The sequence below is a fragment of the Impatiens glandulifera genome, unplaced genomic scaffold (assembly GCF_907164915.1).
Source record: "Impatiens glandulifera unplaced genomic scaffold, dImpGla2.1, whole genome shotgun sequence".
NCBI lineage: Eukaryota > Viridiplantae > Streptophyta > Magnoliopsida > Ericales > Balsaminaceae > Impatiens > Impatiens glandulifera.
This window is the reverse complement of record NW_025919802.1, coordinates 66,311-90,960: the sequence shown is the minus strand read 5'-3', so window position 1 is coordinate 90,960 and position 24,650 is coordinate 66,311. Positions and strand designations below refer to the sequence as shown.

General features: G+C 31.5%; 1 protein-coding gene across 1 annotated transcript; it reads right to left on the bottom strand.

The window, feature by feature from the left end:
- Window positions 1-22,191: 22,191 nt before the first annotated feature.
- LOC124918467 (dirigent protein 22-like) lies at window positions 22,192-22,879 on the bottom strand. Its single transcript, XM_047458615.1, has one exon. The coding sequence runs from the start codon at window positions 22,786-22,788 to the stop codon at window positions 22,255-22,257; it is 534 nt and encodes a 177-aa protein (XP_047314571.1). The 5' UTR covers window positions 22,789-22,879; the 3' UTR covers window positions 22,192-22,254.
- Between the last annotated feature and the right edge of the window lie 1,771 nt (window positions 22,880-24,650).

The following is a 24,650-nucleotide window of genomic DNA, read 5'->3' as shown; positions in this document are numbered from 1 at the left end:
GAGTTACCTTTGTAGATGTGTTCTTGACAATTACTCCTTAGAGACAAAAGAATGAAGATTAAGGAAACTAGAAAGTGAGTAAAGCTTATGCTCATCGTTCTCATTGTGTGTGGAAGGAAAGGAATTAATTGCAGCATTAAAAGGAAATGTGCATGGAAATTGGCGTGGCTTTATATTAAGTATGTAATTAGGAGATCAAGAAGTCCAAGCCCAAAAATGCAAGTCAAACTAAGGGTCCAACATTCACTTTTTTACACTGTCCCCCATGAATAAAACTAATATGGCCTGCTATTTTATAGGGAAACTCGAGAAGACAAACCAATACACACAAAAAGGTAACAAATATGCATTTTGGAGGACTAAATTTGTTAATATATTATTTTTGTGGTTGGTCCACCTATGATTGTGTGAAATGGAGAATTAAGGGTGTTCAGCGTTTGTCTTCTGCCGCCTTCATTTTTGTTATACTATATTAAAAGTCATTGGGTTATTTGGGTGTGTCAACATTAAGAGACTCCGGTCCCCATACAAAGGGAATAGTTTTATGTACAATTTCCCATGCAAAATTGGGGATTTCTAGGCTCTTGTCGAATGATAAGTTGAAGTTCAAAATTAGATCATTCAACTGCCACTTAATTATTCATTAGTGGTCCAGTTTTGTTGCTACCATTGAGATTTGTTATTTAGTGTATTGACATATGTGAGTTATTATTATTATTATTTAGAATATATGTTTTGATTAAGAATCATTTTACTATAAATATTATTAATTAATCAAAGTGAGAATAAAATAAGAAGTGGAAGTATCTTGACCAACAATAAATAATGTAAAAAAGATATATTAATTTGTTTTGTTGACCACCTTCTTGTCCAATGTTCAGATGTGCAAGATTTGAATTATCTTATGGAGTTTCGATGTATTTGACTTTGGGAAACATTGGGTCATCATTGAAGTTGATTTCAATTGAGAAGAAATAAATCTCAGTCTGATTCGATTCATTATTTGTGGACAATATAGCTAGCTTGAAAGGAACAAGTATTTAAAAACAAAAACCATCTGATTTAATTGATTCAAAGTTTTTTTTCACTTTATTAGACGAAGTACTAACTATTGAAAATGTATTTAGAGTATTTAGAGTATTAATTGGGTTAGAAATGAGTTTTTGGTAAAATAAACTTTAAGTCATGGTAATGCCAGGGATACTAGATTCAACAACAAAGAAATTTTCTTTATTTGATTTTTATAGAATGTCAAAGAGTATAGAGTTTGACTAAAAGAAGGTGGAGAAAATGTTATGATAAGTCAAGATGTGAAGTTTGACAAAGTTGAAGCGCACACAATGAAGACATAAGGAGTGATTAAGGATTACCATATTCCTAGTTAACACGCAATATGAAAGACCATGAGGAGGGAGACCAATAGAAGACACCTATAAATTTAAGTGGAGATATCAAGAAGCAACTCTCAAACGAATTAAGAAGAAATCATTGCATTATCTTTCAATGTGAGAAGATGAATAAAACCTTGAGTGAGATTCTTAGTCATGAAAAAGGGGCTAGATGGGAGGCTCGGTCAATTCAAATGTGATGATTTGGGTACTTCTTTTGTTCTATCTTAATTGTCCATACATTGTGGATCGTAGTTAAGATTAATGAGATGATTGATTTATCAACTTATTAAGGAGATGATTGAGATTTCAAATGAGATTCCTAATCATGAAAAATGGGCTAGATGAGAGACTCGATCAATTCAAAAGCGAATGAGATCATTAAATTGTCATCTTATTCGAGAAGGTAAATGAGACCTTGAATGTGATTCCTAGTCATGAAAAATGGGCTAGATGAGAGGCTCGATCAATTCAAATGGAAGGACATTCGCGATTTCTTTCGAAGAAAGTATGAAACATGGTAAAAACAATTGAAGATAGTTAGAGAATTATGCAATTAAGGTTGGTTTAGTGTGTAAAGTTCAAGGCAAGATGAGTGGAAAATGTTTTGCTAGATCTTGAGCTTGAGTAAAGAGATATCACTAGATACCTATTTATTTAGACGATATAAGTTTGTCTTGGATCTTCTAAACTTTCAATCAGTATCTAATTTTGAGGAAGTAGACAATGGATGTTCATCTAGGGTGTCCTCGGTTTTTGACAAATAATTAATTTTTAAAATTAGACAATAGAAGTTTGTCTTGGGTATTCTCGGCTTTCGATTAGTATCTTACTTTGAGGAAGTAGATTATGGATGTTCGTCTAAGGTGTCCTCGGATTTAGATAGATATCTGATTTTGAAAAAGTAGACGATGGAAGTTCTTCTTGGGTCTTCTCGACTTCGATCAATATCTTATTTTGAGGAAGTAGACGATGGATGTTCATCTTGGGTGTCTTCGATTTCGACATATATCTGATTTTGAAAAAGTAGACGATGGAAGTTCATCTTGGGTCTTCTCGGATTTCGATTATTATCTTATTTTGAGGAATAAACGATGGAAGTTTGTTCTAGGTGTGCTCATTTTTCAACAAATATCTAATTTTGAAAAGGAAGAAGACTAAGAGAGGGAGGCAAATCAAGATGAAGGAAAGTGTTAGGAAGAAAATATATGTTTCTTCAACTACTTTATCCTCACTCCCTAGATACCTATGAATAGATATTTCCACAATTTGTGAAGATACATTATGTCGTGACCTTACTATCAATCACGATATAAATATCACAATAATAGTTTCGTAGAATAGATAAAGAAGAACAGAACGAGTAAAAGAACAGAATGAGAACAGAATAGGTAGAAGAACAGATTGAATAGATGAATAGATTGATAAAAGAAACAGACTGAATAAAAATTGGGAGTTTATTAGGGTTAGGGTTACCAGGAGCGACGGCTCTGATAATTAGAAAGAGAAAGTATAACAATTTAGAATACCAAAAATATATCCCTCTCCTTACAATTCTATCCTTATTTATAGACTAACAAATTTTAAAATAACCCTTAAAAGATATAACTACGTCTATTTCAACCCTCAGAAATTTTGGAAATAGAATCCTCATCTTTGGAAATAGAATCCTCATTGTTGTGAATATTAGATTCACAACATCCCCTTCCCTTAAGAACTTCCTTGCCCTTTTCGAATGTGGCTTCTGCATCGGAAATTGTTTACAGAATTCAGGAATTTGGGCTGATAACAGAGTTGTAGACTCAGCATTCATAAAAAATAGTTGACCCCCAAAACAATCGTCACCCTTCTTCACATTACGAGCTACGTCGTCCCCTGTCATTAAATAAAAGAAATTGCCCTCTTTATCACCAGACAGTCGAATCTTCTCACCTGATAACCTAGCTTTCATAACTCTCGCCTCGAAATCAAGGCTCACTGGTCCATATTTAGTCATCCAATCAACTCCCAAAACCATATCATAACCTCCCAACTTGATCGTTCAAAAGTCTAGTAGAAAATCATGACTTTGCATTTTCCAAGCCAAATTCATGCATAAAAATCGACTAAATATTCTACCTCCGCCTGCAATAGTATCCCCCATAGGCATTGTTTCCTTTAAAACACAACCCAACTGAGATACAATACCCTCATCAATAAACGAATGCGTACTGCCACTATCAATTAATATAGTGATTTTCCTTTTTTTGAGCTGTCCAAGAATCTTGAGCGTAACATTATTAGCACTCCCATTAAGAGCGTGCATTGAAATCGAACCCCCGTCGTTAACCCCTTCGACTCTAGCTTCCTCTTTAGCCTTAAGACAGTCATCATATATATATTCGGCTTTGGACTCCTCTTTAACTTTAAACCAGTCATCTATCTCGTCTTCCATTGCTTCAATATTGAATAACTGATGACGATTGGGGCAAACGTGATCTTTGGAATATTTTCCGTCACACTTGAAACAAATACCTTTAGCACGTTTTTCTCTCATTTCTTGTTGGTTATTACTCCATGGAGGTTTTGGTTGTGTTTCATTTGGGGTCTGAGTTGACAATTTGGTGAACAATTTCTTTTCCTTACCAAGAGGTTCGAGGAACTCGTCTTCCACCTTAACCAGCTTTATTGCCCGATCTAATGTCACTGGTCCTGCCATCTTTAAAACTTTTTTTAATTCAGGTCGTAAACCTCCCATGAAACTCTTCACATAGTATTCGTCATTCTGTGGAAATTATTTAGCTGCAACCAATGCTCTTAGCTCTCGCCATTGATAGATATAGTCTTTCAAAATTCTTGTCTGTCTCAACTGATTAAATTCTATTATCACATCTTGGTGTCCCTCTTCTTGAAACGCTAATAACACCTCTTCAAAGAATTCTTCCCAATTTGGCAATGGATGATCTCCCGCGGTCCGTATCGAATTAGGACTTGTAGTTTGTTTCCGATTACTGATAGGAGTCTCAGTTGTTCCAAAACTTTGTTCGACCGACTGTTTGTCTTGCCTTCTGTAAATACCATCTCTCTCGTAAGGGGTTACTCCATAACCAGATCTCGACTGTAGTGGAGGTGTATTTGAACCTCCTCCTTTGTCTTCGGTTGATTTATTATTTATGTTCGAATTCTTAGATTCCAACAGCCTTATTATAGATTCAAATTTTTCAGCGTTAGCTTTCTGCATAATCTCGAAGTTACGAGCAGTTTCTTCCTTATTTTTGAGACTCTGTAACTGGAACTTATCATTAATTTGTGATTCCATCGTCTCGATGCGTTCAGTCAGATTCTGGATCATCTCTTCATTATTTTTACTACGTGAATTCACCATTCTCAGCGGAAATCCGAGGATCGTAAGCTCGGATACCACTTGTCGAGACCTTACTATCAATCATGATATAAATCTCACAATAATAGTTTCGTACAATAGATAAAGAAGAACAAAACGAGTAAAAGAACAGAATGAGAACATAATATGTAGAAGAACAAATTAAATAGAAGAATAGATTGATAAAAGAAACAGAATGAATAGAAGAACAGACTGAATAGAAATTGGGAGTTTATTAGGGTTAAAGTTACCAGGAGTGACGACTCTGGTAATTATAAAGAGAAAGTATAACAATTTAGAATACCAAAAATATATCTCTCTCCTTACAATTATATCCTTATTTATATTTATAGACTAACAAATTATAAAATAACCCTTAAAAGATATAACTACGTCTATTTCAACCCTCAACAATTTTGCAAATAGAATCCTCATCTTTGGAAATAGAATCCTCATTGTTGTGAATATTAGATTCACAACACATTATATATGTATAAGCCATCTTTAATGATGAAGTTGTTCTTGAGGATTTACGTAATTAGTCAGATTGTAAATTTTTGAGACAAGAACAAGACAAAGAGATAGAGATGAATTAAGACGAAGGCAGGTGTTAGGAAGATAAAAATTATTTTCTTCAACTACTTTCTCTTCACTCCTTAGATATCTAGGATTTGGTATTTCCACCATTGGTGATAATACATTTTATATGTATGTACCATCTTTGATGATGATGATGTTTTTGAAGGTTTATATAGTTCGTTAGATTATAAATCTGAATTTACAAAAATATTGTGTAACCCATTATATGTGATATAGTGGATGATTTGAGTAACCTAAGAGTCCCGTAGGTTTTACTCTTGTCGAAGAGATATTCAATGCTAAAGTTTGATGTGAGATAATACATCGAGAGGGAATCATCGAGCAAAAATAAGTTGTTACCAAAAAATGATAATGTACTGATATGCTGGCGGTTCCTGAATTTGCGAGCTATGGGACTTTTCTTGTTGACAAAGCAAATGATGGAAGACAAGAAAAATATAACTTGTAAATCAATGTGGAGTGTTGAGAATGTATTTATTAGATTACAAATATGGTATATTCATAGTAAATAATCTTAGTACAAGGAAATGATATATTCAAAAAAAGAAAACTATATATTTTGGTGTATAATCTTGATATTATGAAATAAGATTATCACAAAAGGACAGTAGATCTTTTGTTATGGAAATACAATAAGTAAATATGTTAAGAATATTTTGGAAGCTCTTTTAGAGTTTTGGACAAAATATTGATATTGACCTAATTGGGGCTTATATAAATGTGCAGTCGGGCACTTTAAAAAGCCAAGTTTTTACCTTGATAGCTCCTTTCCTTTTGAGTTATTTAAGAGCTTTAATTATGAGAGAATCATTGTAACAGTCCTATAACATTCTTGATAATAAAGTTGAGACCCTCTTGTGCTTCGAAAATGGATGTAGGCCAATTTGGTCGAACTATTATAAATATTTTGTTTGCGTTCTTTAGTTGTTTTCTTTCGTTTTCACAATTATTCAATGTTATTGTGGTTCTTGTATTAAGGGATACTCCATCTTCTGGTATCCCAACACTAACATCAATAACTAGTTGTACGAGATATAATGTGAATCTTTTCTTAATTGCTTGGTGATATTTCCGGAAGATGGTTGTAGGATGCGAAATTTTACATTGTTCATTTGAGTTTTTGTCTTGTCATTTTTTATTTATTTAAGAAGGTTTGGTAATAGTTTATGTTTATTTTTATATTAAAACAATTGTTTCAATACTAGGAAATTTATTAAAATTAAATAATTAATAATGAGTTGAAGTAACTTGAGAATTGCTAAGAAGATTAACGAGTTGAATAACTTAAACCACTAAAATGTTATAAATAGAAATAGTTATATTATCTACGGAACCAAATTCAATATATATAGTTACACTTCTTGTACCCATCTTAATGGATATCTCATATTCTATTTTCATCCTCGATAATTCAAATTAGGGGTGTAAATGAGTCGAGCCGTTTGTGAACTGCTCGTGAGTGGTTCGGTCTAAGTTCGATTCGAGTTCGGTTAAAATTGAATTCGAGCCGAGCTTGAGCTCGAGCTAGCTCGTTTAAGATTCGAGCCGAATTCAAACTTAGGTAAGACTCGTTTGATGGATTGTCGAACTTTTTCGAGCTTAATAATATAATTTTTGTTTTATTATATTTTACGTTTTAATCAAAATTTGAAACATACCATAAGACTATATATGGGCTTATTGTTTATGGGCCTCCTAAAAATATCCTTATAAATTAAAAAATATATGTTATGTAATATTTATAAGGAAATAAATAAATTTGATATTAATTTAGTTATAGAAACATAATTTTTAAAAATTAAATCAAAATATAATTATATTGTAATATTATTTAATATATGAAATCTCAATGTATTATATTTTATAAAATATAAAATTAAATTTATTTCACTATAAAGTATTTATTAACCTATAACAAAATAATATTTATAAATTAAAAATATATATATATATATATATATATATATATATATATTATATAATATTTATAAGTTATAAGGAAATACAAATATTTTAATACTAATTTAATTACATAAACCTATCTTTTAAAAATTAAATTAAAATATAATTATACTGTAATGTTATTTAATACATATCACCTTAATATATTAGATTTTATAAGATATAAAATTAATTTTATTTTATTAATAGAATATTTGTTGAAACTATCCAAATTTATTTATAATTAATTATTTTTTGTATTGTAGTTACATCTGAAGACAAAATCACACAAATATAAAAATGGAAAATAACAACGAAACTCATGGTTATTGCTCAACATACCTTTATGTGTGGGAGCAAGGCGGGAGTAAAGCCTCCTCCTCGTTGACCTTAATGGTATCACATATATAGATATATTTTAGCATTTTAAAAATAATAGTAATAATTTTTTTTTCATGTTAATGTGATAATTTTTTTAAATTACATTCTTGTACATATTGTTTTTTTTCCTTTAGTTTTGTTGAACTCATTCAATTTTGTTTTTAAAATTTTTTGTTTAAGCTCGCCCTAAATATAATTTCTAGATCCGTCCTTGGTTGTAGGAGTTGTCTCCATTCCATTCGTTAGTGGTACAATTTCATTTATTTACTCTTATTGTTATTCTTATTATGACTTGTTGGTTCCACATGAAGATGTTATTTTGATTACTAATGGTAAGATAACATAAAAAAGTTTTTGTGAATTTGTATTAAATCTATATCACACAAATCCCTATTGTGAAATATTTAAATCCAACAGTTAAATACACTTCGAAGAATGAGTAAAGCAAACATTGGTGAGAAAATCTTTAAGTTTGTCTACGGAAAGTGATTAGGGCCTAAGTGTTTAGAATGAATTTACAAACATTATAAATATGGTATATTCATGATATAAAATCTTAGTACAAGGAAATGATATATTTAACAAAATGAACTATATCTTTTGGTGTATAATCTTGATATTAGAAAATAAGATTAAGATAAAAGGAAAGTAGATCTTTTTTTATGGAAATACAATTAAGAAATATGGTAAGAATATTTTGGAAGCTCTTTGAGAGATTTGCACAAGATATTGATATTGACTAATTGAGGCTTATTTAAATGTGCAGTCGGGCACTTTAGAAAGCTAAGTCTTTGCCTTGAGAGCATTTATTCCTTGTGAGTTGTGTGTGAGATTTCTTTATGAGAGAAATATTGTAATACTCATATAACAATCTTTATAATAAAGTTGATAGCCTCTTGTGCTTTGAAAGTGGACGTAGGCCTTTTTTGGTCGAACCACTATAAATACTGTGTATGCGTTCTTTAGATTGTTTTCTTTCGTTTCCGCAATTGTTCAATGTTGTTGTTGTTCTTGAATTAAGTAATACTTCATCTCCTGGTATCCTAACAAGTGGTATCCGAGTGAGGCTATTCGAGAGGAGTGAAAGCTTAAGAGCTTGGAGGCACCTTTGAGGGTTCTTGACAAGTTCTAAGGAGATTTCCAAAAGATGTCCATGTTGTAGTTCTTATTGGTATGAATGACTGTCAGGTTTGAGGTGAAAGAAGATGTCCAAGGAACAAACACAGAAGGGAGATTGTAGACAAGAAGACAATGGAGAAGACATATTTGCAAGAGATAAACAACATCATGAGAAATAAGGTAGAGCAGTAAGACTTTTAAGTCTATGTTGAAGACTAAAGAAAAGGTGAAGCGCTTCCGGTGTTATGTGAAAAGATACTTCAGAAAAGACTGCCTAAAACTAAAGAGGCATAATATAAGAGGTTAGATTGGATGGCAAGAGATGGACCATTGCTGGTGAGCAATGTACTTTAATTGTTATGGAAGGAGTAAATAAAAACGATGTGTATTCTCTATAAGCTAACTCACAAGTATGTTTATTTATTATCTCCGAGATCACTCAATATATATCAAAGTTCTGGCATCTGAGGCTTGGACTCAAAGGCTTGCAATAATTGGGTTAGAAAAGAGTTTTTGGTCCAAAAACTTTAACTCATGGTAATGCAAGGGAAGCTGGATCCAACGACAAATAAATTTTCTTTATTGGATTTTCAGAGAATGTTAGAGGGTATAGAGTTTGTCTGGAAGAAGGTGGAGATAATGTTATGCTATGTGAAGATGTGAAGTTTGACAAGCTGGAGCACACACAATGAACAATGAAGAACACAAGTAGTGATTTAAGAGAAATCACAACTCGAGGTGGAGATATGTCATCAAAAATGTACAATGTCGATGATTGAAGTTTGGCTCAGTTCCTCTTGTTTATCGAGTCCGTTGCACCACTACCTTACCAAAGGCGACAACCCTTTCTCTAGTCTCCAAACACCACAAAGCAACTTGATATCTATCTCCCACCAAGAGAGTAATATCTATTGATATTATTAGGTCAAGTCCAATAAGTGAGTTACTAGTGATGTGCCACAATATTAGGCCAACCAATACCCAACAATCTCTACCTTTGGCCCAAAGCAATGCAAACACAATCACAGAATTACAAGACACATCATCGCCAATTTATTACCACTGAGGCAACAAAGAGAATACCCAAGGTAAACTCGTGTCACAAAGACACGGGCAAGAGCACAAACATGGAAAAATTACAAAGATCAAGCGCAAGAGCACAAAGCATGCGAAAATTACAAAGATCAGATGCAAGAGCACAAGCATGCGAAAATCAAAAAGATCAAACGCAAGAGCACAAAGCATGAGAAAATCACAAAGATTAAACGCAAGAGCACAAAGCATGTGAAAATCACAAAGATCAAATGCAAGAGCATAAAGCATGCAAAAATCACAAATATCAAACGCAAGAGCACAAAGCATGAGAAAATCACAAAGAATAAACGCAAGAGCATAAAGCATGTGAAAATTACAAAGAACAAATGCAAGAGCATAAAGCATGCGAAAATCACAAAGATCAAACGCAAGAGCACAAAGCATGGGAAAATCACAAAGATTAAACGCAAGAGTACAAAGCATGTGAAAATCACAAAGATCAAATGCAAAAGCATAAAGCATGCGAAAATCACAAAGATCAAATGCAAGAGCACAAAGTATGGGAAAATCACAAAGATTGAAGGCAAAATAACAAAGCATGCCATGCCCAGAAAGGACGAACCTCAAAGAGCTTTCCCTAAGTCAAAGTTTAAAATTCGTTTACATGAAATAATTTTTTCAACAGGTAAACACTTAGTACCCATATTAGCATGATTAAATTCTGAAGGAATTTTCTTTAACTTAAAAATGCCCTTTTTAACAATATCCCGAATGTAATGAAACATAACATCAATGTGTTTAGTTCTATCATAAAAAACAAGATTTTTACACAGTTGAATAGAAGATTGACTATCCGAAAACACAATCACATTTTTGTCAAGAAAATCAATTTCAGACAAAACAGCCTTAAGCGAAATTGCTTCCTTAAAAGTTTCAGTGATAGCTACATACTCAGATTTTGTAGTAGATAAAGCAAAAATGAGTTGAATTTGAGACTTCCAACTTATGCAAGATCCACACAAATTAAACACATAGAAAGTAGTAGACTTTCTATTATCCTTATCATTAAAATAATTGGAATCCACATAACTAACCAACTTAATACCTACAAAACACTTAGAAAAGTCAAGCCAACATCAAAAATGATTTTTAGATATCTCAAAAGCCATTTTAAAGCATTCCAATAAGGCATACCCGGGTTAGACATAAATATACTCAAACAACTAACTATATATGCAATATCAGGCCTAGTACTAATCATGAGATACATAACAAACCCTATAGCATTGGAATAAGACACATTCTTCATTTTAGTTATTCCAGTTTCAGTCTTAGGAGACTGATCCTTACTTAGTATAAAGTGGGAAGCAAGAGGCACATTCACAGATTTAGCATCAGACATAGAAAATATACTCAAAATTTTAGCAACATATGCACTTTAATTCAACACAATAGAAAATTTTGTTCTATCTCTAATGATATTCATGCCCAAAAATCTTCTTAGCATCACATAAGTCTTTCATGTCAAAATTTTCACAAAGCAATTTTTGCACATGCATAATAGACTTCAGACATGGGCTAACAATCAACATGTCATCCACATATAACAAAAGAAATACAAGCATAAAGTCTGTATTCTTGAAGTAAAGACAATGATCATATTAACTTCTTTTAAACATCAAAGATTGCATTCTCTTATCGAACTTCATATTCCATTGCCTAGGAGATTGTTTTAAACCATACAAGGCTTTTTTTTAACAAACAAACATGATCAGGCAACTTGGGGTCAACAAACCCCTCAGATTGATGCATATAAATATTCTTATCAAGTTTACCATGTAATAAAGCTGTAACAACATCCATTTCCTTCAATTCCCAATCAAAGTGAGCAACTAAAGGAAGCATAATTCAAACAGTAGTGAATTTCACAACAAGAGCGAAAATTTCAGCATAATCTATTCTCTCTTTTTGAGTAAATCCCTTGGCTACTAACCTAGCCTTGAATATAACTTTTTCAGACTATTGCTTCACCTTATACAACCACTTACAATTCACTAAGGAGAAATTAGGAGGCTTGAGAAAAAGTTTCCAAGTATCATTGATTCTCAGAGAATTCATCTCATTATTCATAGCAACAATCCATTCAGTAGAAAACTTAGACTTCAAAACTTCTTCGTAAGAGCTAGGGTCATTACAGTTTAGGGATTCAAACATGTTAAAAGTAAATTCAGACATATTACAATTATTCAAATTATCATCCCTAAATTTAACATGCATTCTAACAGTTTTTCTACTTCTATCCCTAGCAAGTTGATAGTCATGCAAATGATTAGATAAATCACGTGAATCAGACAACATATTTGAATAATTCAAATCATCAAGAAAATCATGTTAATCAGACAAAACATTTGAATCATGCAGATCATCAATATCATGCACATTATCATGCTCCACTTCATTGAGAACATTCACATCATGTTCAGCAGGTTGATCAAACACTACGGACACATGCTCCACCTTATTAGGAGCATCATTAATAGGAGTGGGGGAAATATGCAAGCAAGGAAAATTATTCTCATTAAAGACATCATCTCTACTTATCATAATCCTAAGCCCATGTTCACTTCTATCTCAAAGCCTATAACCTTTTACCCCTTCAAGGTAGCCTAAGAACACACATTTCTTGGACCTAGTCTCCAACTTGTCAACCTTCTGATGCACATAGCAAACACAACCAAAAACTTTCAAGTTGCTCAAATCAAGAGGTTTACCTGAAAACACAGATTCAGGACATTTCCCTCCTAAGGGAACACTAGGGGACCTATTTATTAAATAAGTAGCAGTAAGCAAAGCATCCTTCAAAACTTCTTAGACAACCCAGATGACGCTAACATAGCTCTCACCCTCTCTAGAAGTGTCCTATTCATCCTCTCAGCAATACCATTCTATTGTGGTGTGTACGGCACAGACCTATGTCTTTTAATACCCCAGGTAACACATAAATCATTCATTTGTTTATTACAAAACTCAAGACCATTATCTGTCCTTAAAGTCTTGATTCTCTTACCTATTTGATTCTCAATCAAAATATTCCACTCATTAAACTTTTCAAAAACATTAGACTTATGTTTCAAAAGTAACACCCAAACTTTCCTAGAATAATCATCAATTATGGACAAAAAATATTGGTTCCTCCCATATGTAGCAACACTAGAGGGACCCCACAGATCAACATGCAAATATGCAAGGACATCAGTACACTTAGATACGTTTGGGTATGAGGTGATGAGAAAACTCACCTTATGATGTTTTCCTATCACACATGATTCATAGAAGGGGATGGGGGACAATTTATCACTACCAAAGTGACCACCTTTATGCAAAAATTAATAGACCTTTATTACTCATGTGACCTAATCTATTATGCGAAAGAACAAATTTATCACCAATCACAGAGTTCATAGAGTCACAAGCAGTCTCGCATGACACACATACAAATTGTTCATCTTTTTAGTAGTAAAGATAACAAGAGACCCACGTAAAATTTTCATAACACCCTTCCCCCACTTTCCCTCTAAACCATCATTCTCAAGAGATGCACAAGAAAGCAAATTATAACGCAAATCAGGAACATGTCTCACATTCTTCAAAGTAAACACAGAACCACAAGAAAACCTTAGACATACATCACCTCTTCCAAACACATTACAATTTTTAAAATTTTCCATAGACACAAAACCATGTTCAATCTCTTTATAGTTCGAAAACAAATCTCTAAATGGAGTCACATGGAAAGTACAACCAGAGTCAACTAGCCAATCAAATTTACACAAAGAATTAGATAACACATAGTTCAAGATAGCATAATCACATAGATTATTAATCATAAAACATTACCCATATTACCCTCACAAACAACCACATTAGTATTTTCAATATGCTGATTTCTATTAGGCTTAAGATAGTCCTTGATAAAATGACCAGACTTATGACAATTATAACACTTTGTAGCACTAGACCTAGACTTAGATTTGCTTTTACTAGAAGGATGAGATTTCTTACTAGAACTCTCATTACTGACATTCTTTTGGGTACTCGACCTACTCTGAGATCTACCACTCACATGCATGACTTCCCCACCAGACTATTTACCCCTCACAGAGTGTGTCAAATCTAACTCCTTACTCTTAAGACCATTGACAATAATATTAAGAGTGACACTGTCTCTACCATACTTAATGGCAGACTTCACAACATTAAAAAAACCAGGAATAGCATTTAACAAGACAATGGGGGTATACTCATAATTGTTCTTATCACCACACAACTTAATATCAGAAATAAGTTTAGTGAAAACATCCAGATCATCTTCAATGTCCTTGGACATATCCAATCTAAATTTGAAATTTTTTTCAACTAAGAACATTTTATTAGACAAAGAAGTTTTAGTATAAAGTTCAGATAATTTATCCCACAAGGTTTTTACACACTCTAAATTACTAATTTTTCTTATCACAGAATCAGATTAATTCAAGTATATATATAGAGGCACAAGCATTTTTTATTACACTATTTTTCTCAACGGTATCAGCAACAACATAAACATGACTAACAACTTTAAATCATTTTTTCTGAATCAAAACATATTTCATTTTTTATTTCCAAATGCTAAAATCAGTTTTTCCGTCAAAAGAAACCATACCATATTGATTAACACCAGACATACTATCAAATAAATTAAAAGCAATCAACAATCAATTGGCAGAAATTAATAGGAGGGTTCAAGCTATGATACCTTGCGAAACTGAAATAAAGTTTCGACTTAATTACCCACCCCACTCGGGGATTTGTTGCTTCATCTTTTTAGTAGTGGAACGACGGCGACTTTAATTCTCATCGGTCGCGACATACGTGACACATACAACGGTTGAACAGGACATCAACGACTTCTTCTCTAGAGGCAGTTGCTTTCTTCTTCCTCCAGTAGCATCTGAAGTAGAAAATAAAAGTTGCATGATGAAAGAAGAAACAAATATGCACTTATTGGTGAATATAACTCATATCCTCCAAACTAATCTCAAACACCAATTACAAACCCTAAACCCTAGCTCTGATACCACTGTTGGGTGTGAATGCGATTGAAGTTTGGCTCAGTTTCTCTTGTTTATCGATTCTGTTGCACCACTACCTCACCAAAGGCGACAACTCTTTCTCTAGTCACCAAACACCACAAAGGAGCTTGACATATGTCTCCCACCAAGAGAGTATTATCTATTTATATTATTAGGTCAAGTCCAATAAATGGGTTACTAGAGATTGTGCCACAATGTTTGGCCAACCAATACCCAACAATTTTTATATATAATTTTATATATAATATTATATATATATCTGGATAAATATATATTATTCTTATATTTGAATATATATATATATATATATATTTCATATTACAAAATGAGGTTGTAATATTTATTGAGTAAAGCAATAATGCAATTAAATCATTATTCTCCTCATCTAGGAAGGTAGAGTCTAAAAATCTTTAGTGGATACATATTTTCATATTAATTATTCAAATAAACCTTCTTAATTAACTACTAGCTTTGAAAGTCCTGTCCCTATAAATTGTTTACGACTAAAAAACACACCACAGAGAGATGATCAGTAGTTTTTGTTTTATAAACTTTTTATTCCCCTCCACCAAATTATTGTTTTTGTGGACTAAGGAATAATAAAAGAATATTAATTGTTCTGACTAGAATAACAGAGTTGTCATATCTAGTGAATGATATTATTGTCAATTAGTATTTGTTAAATTAAGTAGTCTAATAGAAGTGGATGGGGGCTAAGACTAGGAGATTAGACGCAAATTTTGACTAAACATATGGTTCTTATAAGATAACACATCCCATCATTTAATAGGATTTCCAAAAGGTGGAGGACCGATAATCTAATATGTCATTTTCATTTACACCTTAATTTATTGAAGTGAGAAGGTCGATTTTGCAAACCAAAAGATGTGCTTGGAATAAGGTTTAATTTCTCTTCTTTTTTTAGTCTTCCTGTAGCTATAGCTGTATTCTAATAAAAATTTAAATTTACATGTATGAATGAATGATTATTTGATAAAAATAATATCATTTGATTGATGTGATGAAGGTAGATTTTTCATCCCATTTTTGAAAATAGAAAATTCACTTATTCACTTAACATATTAGGAAAATTATACTCCACTAAGGTAGTCTAGTGGTAAGAGTCGACTTAAGAGAGCAAAAAATTACGGGTTCGATTTCATTTGAAATCGCTTTGAGTGTAAGTGGGGTAATTATTCTCATGAATTAGAAAAAGTGTAAAAGTTTGAGATCATATTCACACTTTATTCTTCTTCCATAACTATTTCCACCTCTATATGATCTACACTTTTATTTATCAAACTTTAGCATTCATAACTTCTATTCCAGTACTTCCTCCATATAGTTGATTCCACCATGTATCGAAATCAATATTTATACAGTAATGATCTTTTCTTCATTGTACTTAGTGTTCTCCCACTCATTAACATAATGATTTGCCTTAAATTTTTAGTCGCCACCATGGTGTAAACATAGAAACAATAAATTATTAAAATTTTGATCTTTTAGAATCAATTGATCATATTATTGGATTATGTTACATATATGCAAAAGCTCCAAGTTAGTATGATCTTGATATATTTTTACTAATTTTTTCTTACAAATTAGTATGATCAAAAGATCAATCATGATATTTAAACCTAAAAGGTAAGGGAAATGGTCATGGATCATCAAATTTTCCATAAAAAAAGAAACTAATAAATGATAGCGTATATATAGGGGTGTTCAATCGGCCAGTTAACCGGTTAACCAGTTCCGGTTAAGACCGGTTTTGCCTCTTATTTTACAAACCAGTTAACCGGACGTTAATGGTATCGATTTTACCGGTTCTGGTTCTACCGGTTTTGTTGGTTCCGGTCGGTTAACCGGGTTTAACTTGGACCCGATAATTCAATTTTTTAAATCAAGTAATAAATTTATAAAATGATTTTTTTTAAATTATTGTTTGTACCTTCCTATTATACTATTCTCCATCATTTCCTCTATTATAATTTATTATATTATATTATTTATATTATTATACATCCGTATAATAATATATATTATATATATATATATATATATATGTGATATTTAAATTCAAAACTAATGATATTATAGTTCATTAATTGAATTAATCGATACAAATAAATTATATCTTGTATGATTCTATATTTTTTGATTCAGTTAAATCTCGTTTTCATTGAGATTGTCTACTCATATTAGTTAAAAGTCTAATCAACAAATATCAAATACAAAACTAATTAGGACCATAAATAGATCATGATATACATAAATTATCAAATTTAGCTAACATAGTCAAATCTAAATTCTAATTTCAAATTTTAAACTAAAACAATATAAACTCTTCCCTAAACATTTTCATTTTAATCTATATTCTAAACTCTTTGTAAACATTCTAACTTGAAATTTAAATTATATATATATATATATATATATATATATATATATAGCTACATTGTAAACTCATTCATAAACATTCTCATTATAAAAAAAATTCTAAACTCATTGTAACATTCTATTTTGAAACTAAAATCATATATATATATGAGTAATGATATATACAGCACCCTTATACAGCACCTTTGTATAGCACCTACCTCATTTGGAAAAAAAGAGAAAATAGTTTTCTCTCTCTTCTATTTTTTTTAAGATATATTTTCTCTTTTTTTCAAATGAGGTAGGTGTTATGCGAAGATGCTGTATAAGGGTGTTGTATATATCATTAATATATATATATATATATATATATAGTTTTAAACTCATTCCTAAACATTCTCATTTCAAACTAAATCATATATTTAGCTAAATTCTAACTAAATCATCTATATACGGTTAGATTCTAAATGGATGAATTCTAACTAAAATCATATATATATTTACATTAGCTGAAAAACTATTTCAATAAAATATATATAGCAAGATTTAAGTAATCGTATTTCATAAACTCTAAATTAATGCATTTTAGAAAACATATTCTATAAACCCTAAAATGAACACTATTCAATAATCTTCCCTACTACATGTACCACTTTGAAAAAAACAATAAATATTATGCAAAATAATTTGCAACTTAATATGCAATATATTTAAAACTATAACATTAAATATGTCATCTCCTAACTGTTCTTCACCTTCTATGGAATTAACATCACTATTTGAACTATTATCTAAATCAATTTATAGATCTTCACTTTCTTCCGAAGCATTTCCATGCAATTCAGTTTCATCTAATCCATCTAACTCAACATTTATAACATTTGATTCACTCAAATGATTGATATCATATAAGAGAATATTCAGGGGAATTTATAATTCTATGGTAGGATACTCATGTTGATACACCACTTCATTTGGTCATATTTTTTTTATCTTTCCCTATGCTTTTATTTTACAAACGACCATCCATTTAAAATTATGATCATTCGTTATGGTTGGATAGTTCTAACAGTAAAATTTTCTAGCTTGTTGAGAAAGAATAAAGGAGTTGTACTTAGTATATCACCATTTCATGTTCACGGCAATCAATCGATAAGTTTCATTAACTCTTTACATCTAATATGATTAAACCATAAATATCTAAATTTAAACACACATAAACACAGAGTAGGGTATTGTAATTTAATAATCTCCTTCAAAAGTCTATAATAATCAAAATGATTTGCATGAATGCAAGTACCACTATTCATGGATGATTTATTAGATCTGAAATCATCAATCCTCCACACATAGCCATTAATGAAGTACATTGAATATGAGGTTGCTGGTGTCTTTGGACCAAATAATATGAAATACGTTAATTCTTTGTCATGATCCCCTTTATTCTTGTAAAACCTTCAAAGTGAATTATAATAATCTTTAGTTCTACTTAGAAGCACTTTGAGTTTAAGCGGGGTTCCATGACTGTGGGGTGTCATGCTAGCTCTTCTTTAATTCTAAATATAATCTTTAATTCTACTTAAAATAAAAATTGAAATTTTTAGTTCATCACCTTTGATCGGAACCATAAATTGACAATCTATTTCATCAGAATCTACTAAAATATTCATGCCATAAAAAGTCCTACATTAATGATATTAAGATAAGTTATCATATTTAAAATTAAAATTAACAATTATGAAATGATGGTTTATTACCTATAATATGGATTCACATCTGGACAATCTAGTAGGACATACATGTGAGACGTTAATGTTTCTTTGTTAGTCATAAATTTATTTAAATCGCCACTTCCATGTCTAAGGTAATTGAAAAAAAAAAAATTGTTCTTTTGTTCATTGACATTTCCATGTCTAAGTCTAGTCAAATTGATTAAAATAAACATAGGAAATAAGTGTATTTAAAAACATTATTAAAGTATGGCCTGACATTATTTTAATGATGTGCGGGTTAATTCAAATAAAACATAGTTATGCACAAGCAAAGCTGAAGAGATTAGTTCAATCATGCAAATGAATAAGACTAAGTGGTGAAACTTTCTCTTCGTAGGTACATTTCTAGGAAACGTTAATAGACGTCTAAAGCTCATGAGGCATAAGTAGACGACTTTGTGCAAGAAGACAAGACGGAGTAGACGTCGTCTAACTCCTTTAGATGTGGTCTAAGGAGTGCGCGAGAAGACATCGTCTAAGTCCTTTAAACGTGGTGTAAGGAGTGCGTGAGTAGACGTCGTCTAAGTCCTTTAGACGTGGTCTATGTTGTACGCGAGTAGACGTCGTCTAACTCCTTTAGACGTGGTCTAAGTAGTGCGCATAGTTAGAAGTCGTTTAACCTTCTTAGACGTGGTATGAAGAAGAAGCGTAGTTAGACGTCTTCTAACTTTCTTAGACGTGATCTAACGAAGAAGCGTAGTTAGATGTCGTCTAACTTTCTTAGATTTTGTCTAAAGAAGAAGCGCGGTTAGACGTCGTCTAACCTTCTTAGAAGTGGTCTGAAAAAGAAGCGCAATTAGATGTTGTCTAACCTTCTTAGACGCGGTCCGAATAAGAAGTGTGATTAGACGTCGTCTAACCTTCTTAGACGTGGTCTAAAGAAGAAGCATAGTTAGACATCGTCTAACTTGATCAAACGTCAGAAGGAGCGTCTGTTTCTCTACTCATCTCGTCTACAACTCTTGCTTTCAATAGTCTGACAAGCCAGGTTATGCCAACAAATGAAACACTACCACGTACGCGTTTATCATTCAAATTTCCCTCGTTGTACCTTTTCAGTACAACACGATCTATGAGAACATCAGTGCACTATCAGTCTTGTACGGCCACGATCCCAAAGCTCACAGTCTGATATACTATCGTACTATATGCGGTCGTCCAACGGACACATGCCACATGTCCAATAGGAAGATTCGACCGTTGGTGTACTTCAAGTATAAATAGATGCTCAAGGACAATGAACGAGTCACTGGTTTTAACTCTCAAGCTTAATCTCTCACTTGTACATTTGCTCTTGCGATCTTATTGCTTAATCTCTCTCAAGCTCAAGTGTGAATTAACTACTCATTGTGTTATTATTCTGTAATTCATCTACAATATTTCTGTGTGAAATTTCAGTGTTTTAAGTTGAACAAAGGGTGTTTTTTTCAACTGTGAGTTTAGCTAGAATTCAGAAGCAGACGGTTGTTAAGTCTTGTAGTTTCTGACTAGGTTTGTATAGTGTGTTCTATACCAATCAAAGTCTTCTAGTGAATATCCTTTTTGTTGAGGAAGAAGGGGGTGACATAGGAGTTTTATCTCTGAACATCCATAAAACTCCTTGTGTTCTTTTACTTTCTGTTGACTGCATTCATCTGTATGAAGCTTCAAATCCAACAAACTATTCCGCACTTGAATTTATTCAAGAGTTTGTGAATATTTGCAAAGATTTGAAACGGGTTTTAACTTTTAACAGAGTTAAAATCGAATTGAAAGTCATAAGATGTTAACAATAGTCAGACCCCCGTCTCTATTGTTGAAACAGATCCTAAAAAGCTCTAAATAATTGCAAAAAAAAATATCATTCCTAGTGTTAATGATGTCCTTCTTCTTAGCCTTCACATTCATAACCATATTTTTAATATTTTTAAATACATTCTTCTCAATATCGAGAAAAAGGGAAGGGGTTTTCTTTTTTCTCGCGCATTTTCGTCTTATAGAAAGGAGGTAAAATGTGTTTCATATGAATAGGTTTATTTGTCTATTTGAATGTTCCATCTTTACGGACGATTCGAGCGATTCGAAATTGGTTGGTTACTTGTCTTATCTATTTGTTCACGTGTTCTGCTCATAGAGGGATGCAACAAGTGCACTTGTTTTAGAAATATTTTTTTCAATATAAGTTATGTTAGAGAACCCCCTTGGCTTACCTTCCTCTTCAATCACACAAAAAGTAGACAAGAAGATTATCCATGTAGTGTGTTATTCTTTTGAGATGAGAAGCCAAAGTAGATTTTTATATCATAGACATTTTGGAATTGGGTCGTTGATAGTGGAAAAGTTGACAGATAAGTCACCCTTACTGCCACTCTATTGAACCGTACTTACATGTTTTAGATTAGTACACGTAGATATGTTATAAACTAATTTACTTTAAGATTCTTAACTTTAGTTTACTTTGCAAAGAAACTAAATAAAATAAAATTAGAGTATTCACAGATTAAGGATTCAATGCTTGATTACGTATTAGAAATGGCAGTAGCGCTAATAACTCTATACTTGTACTCTTGATTCTGTGAGGTCTAGATAAATCTGCTGACAACATAGACTACAAAGTTTATCTTAAAATTATTGTTAGTTGCTTTGTTGTTTAGAATATTCCGTGGCATTTCATTTGTTTTAAGACCACCATTATTTTGTTTCATTCTCCATCGTCTCCTCTAGTCCCTCAAATGATCATTATATTCGGGGTACATTATCTCATTTTCAATAGACTCGACAATTTCAATCTCCTCTCTAGGGATGACCAATACATAGTAAATATACTCTTCATCTTTTTGACATCCTTGTCATTTCGTAGGATGGTCGCACACCTACTGCATTCGAATGACCTAACGAGGTATCTAGATAGTTCGTCCGAACATTTTAAATTTAATTTTTTTTATCATTTCTCGTGCAAGTTTAACACTAGTTGAATATAAAGTCTCAAATTCATTATATAAACGACATAATTTCCAACACTATTTATTCAAAATTTATTAATATTCAAATAAACAAAATATTATTGAGATATAATGTTGTTCAAGTATGGGTATAATTATTTTATAACAAAGATAATAAAATGAAAAATTAAGCAAAGTACTCGAATTCATATTCTATACACACAACTAGTAATGAAAAATAGTGACATTATACCCTACCACCGCATCCATTTGGTCCATTGAGTATGTCTTAGCCAAACAATATCCACGTGCCATCCTAAAAACACCCGTACCTCCAACTATGGGCATCTCTCGGGTCTCATTCATAACTGGATTCCTACCAACCACACTAAACGAGCTACCGTTGTAAGATCCTTGAATAAAGTGATATGTAAGAGTCATTAAAAGACTAAACTCGTTATGTTGCGAAGCCATGACATATATTCCTTGTGCACGACCCATAAGGGTTGAGTTTAAACTAGGAGTGGACGTCAGAGCATTATCCATGACAAAAACGGACCCATACATACTAGTGATCGGGTTAAGCCCAGTTATATTAGAAGACTGGCCAGCCACTCGAACTGCACTAGGATTGGGGCCACCCACAATGTCGTGCATATAGAACTCGACATGCACAATTTTAGTCTTCTTGGCCTCTGAGAAATTACACACAAATAAAATTGCAATTAGGATGAAAATTTGCATGTTATTGGTAGCCATGTCAAGTTCTACACCCTTTTGCTTGTGCTTATTGTTAATATATTTTATATGCTAGTTAACAAATTAACACCTTATATATAGAGATCAGAAAAAGGGAAAAATAAAACTAAAAAGAAGAAAAGTAAACATGACTTCAGTTGACCCAGTATCCAATAATAATTTTCTAAGTTAGTATATTTCCTGGATGTTGGTCATGAGCTTCTAGGCAAGTGGTGGATCCATGGAAGAATACAATAAATTCAAAAGTTGGTTAAAATTGACACACCAACGTACGTTATTAAGACTTGTCTACTATGAAACAAGTTAATTTCTTTTCTTTTCAAGTAAATAAGACGAAAGGAGAATTTTCAAAGTCATGCTTTGAGAGCAACTATTAAGAAGTTTATATACATATATATATTCAATGTATGTTCTGCGGTGCATATTTCATGCATATATGGAGATTTCAGTATAAGCCTCTCCAACTCATAATCTTATTCTTAAAATGAAAATATATTAAATGTTATGTTAAATAATAATTCATCTCTAACATAAAGGCACATTTTCAAACACAAAAATACAATTTAGAAATATTTCATTTTACATTAACTTTTTAACTTTTTCAATAACTACTAATATATTTATAGACTTTACAAATTAAACACTAATTTTATTTTTAAACTTGCACTCATTAAAAATAATTTATGATAAAATTAATTATACATCAATAATTTATACACATAAAAAAAAAATCAAACATCATTAAATAAACGCAAATTATACTACACAAACAAAAAAAATTACATTAAAACAGTTATTTATGTTGTATTATTATATATTGTGGAAAATATAGTTTTTATTTTTAAGCATGATAAGAGATGTATTTTTAATTACTATGGAAAATGTAATTTTTATTTTTAAGTATCATAAGAGATGTATTTTTAATTATTGTAAGAAATGTAATTTTTATTTTCAAGTATTTTTAAGAAAAATAATTATTGTATTTTTTTATGTTTTAGATTTTTTTATTGAGTTTATTTATAATTATAAATTTATGATATATAAAAATATTAATAAAAATATATAAGATAAAAAAGTTAAACATATAAATAAATTATATATATAATACTAAATATAAAAATTAAATTAAATTACAAATTAAAGAACCAAATTAAATATTTAAAATAAATATATAAAAAAAAGTTAAATATCAAACTATAATCTTCATGGATTTTTTTAATTTAATTTATTTATGTGTGGATGAATAATTCAATGCATGTATTGTTTTTATGGAAACAATTAAAATTATTTCATTAAAATCCAAAAAATCGGAGGGTCAGAAATCAAAATTAGACAAACCCTAGCTATGATTAAGGATGACAATCAAAAGACCCTAAAAAAACTTATTGTTAGCATTCATACATTCTAAAAAAACAGAGATTACAAATAGAAAAGACTACGTTCAAATCTAATCAACCCAGCCTGGGATTTTGGCATGCAATCTATCTTCATTGAGAGACCTTCTTCCCCTTCCTCTTCCTTTACCTCTTCCTCTTCCTCCAACGAGAAAAGGAGATTGTATTCAAGAGGATGATGAGTATTATTTTTCTCATTTTGAATTCTTTATTTGTACGAGCCCGTTCTGATTTGATAGAAATGATTGTTTATGAGAATTTCAGGACTTTTACCTTTGTTATCTTCAACTTGAATTTTTGTATTCTTGTCTTTTTTATCTTCAGCTTCAGACTCCATATCGGTTTTGGAATCTTGTTTATTTGATTTAGAATTCTCTATTTCAACTTTGAAATTCTGGGTGTTTTCATCTTGAGTTTCCTCAACAATAACTTGAGGTTCATCTTCCATTTTAGGCCTAATCCTTTGCA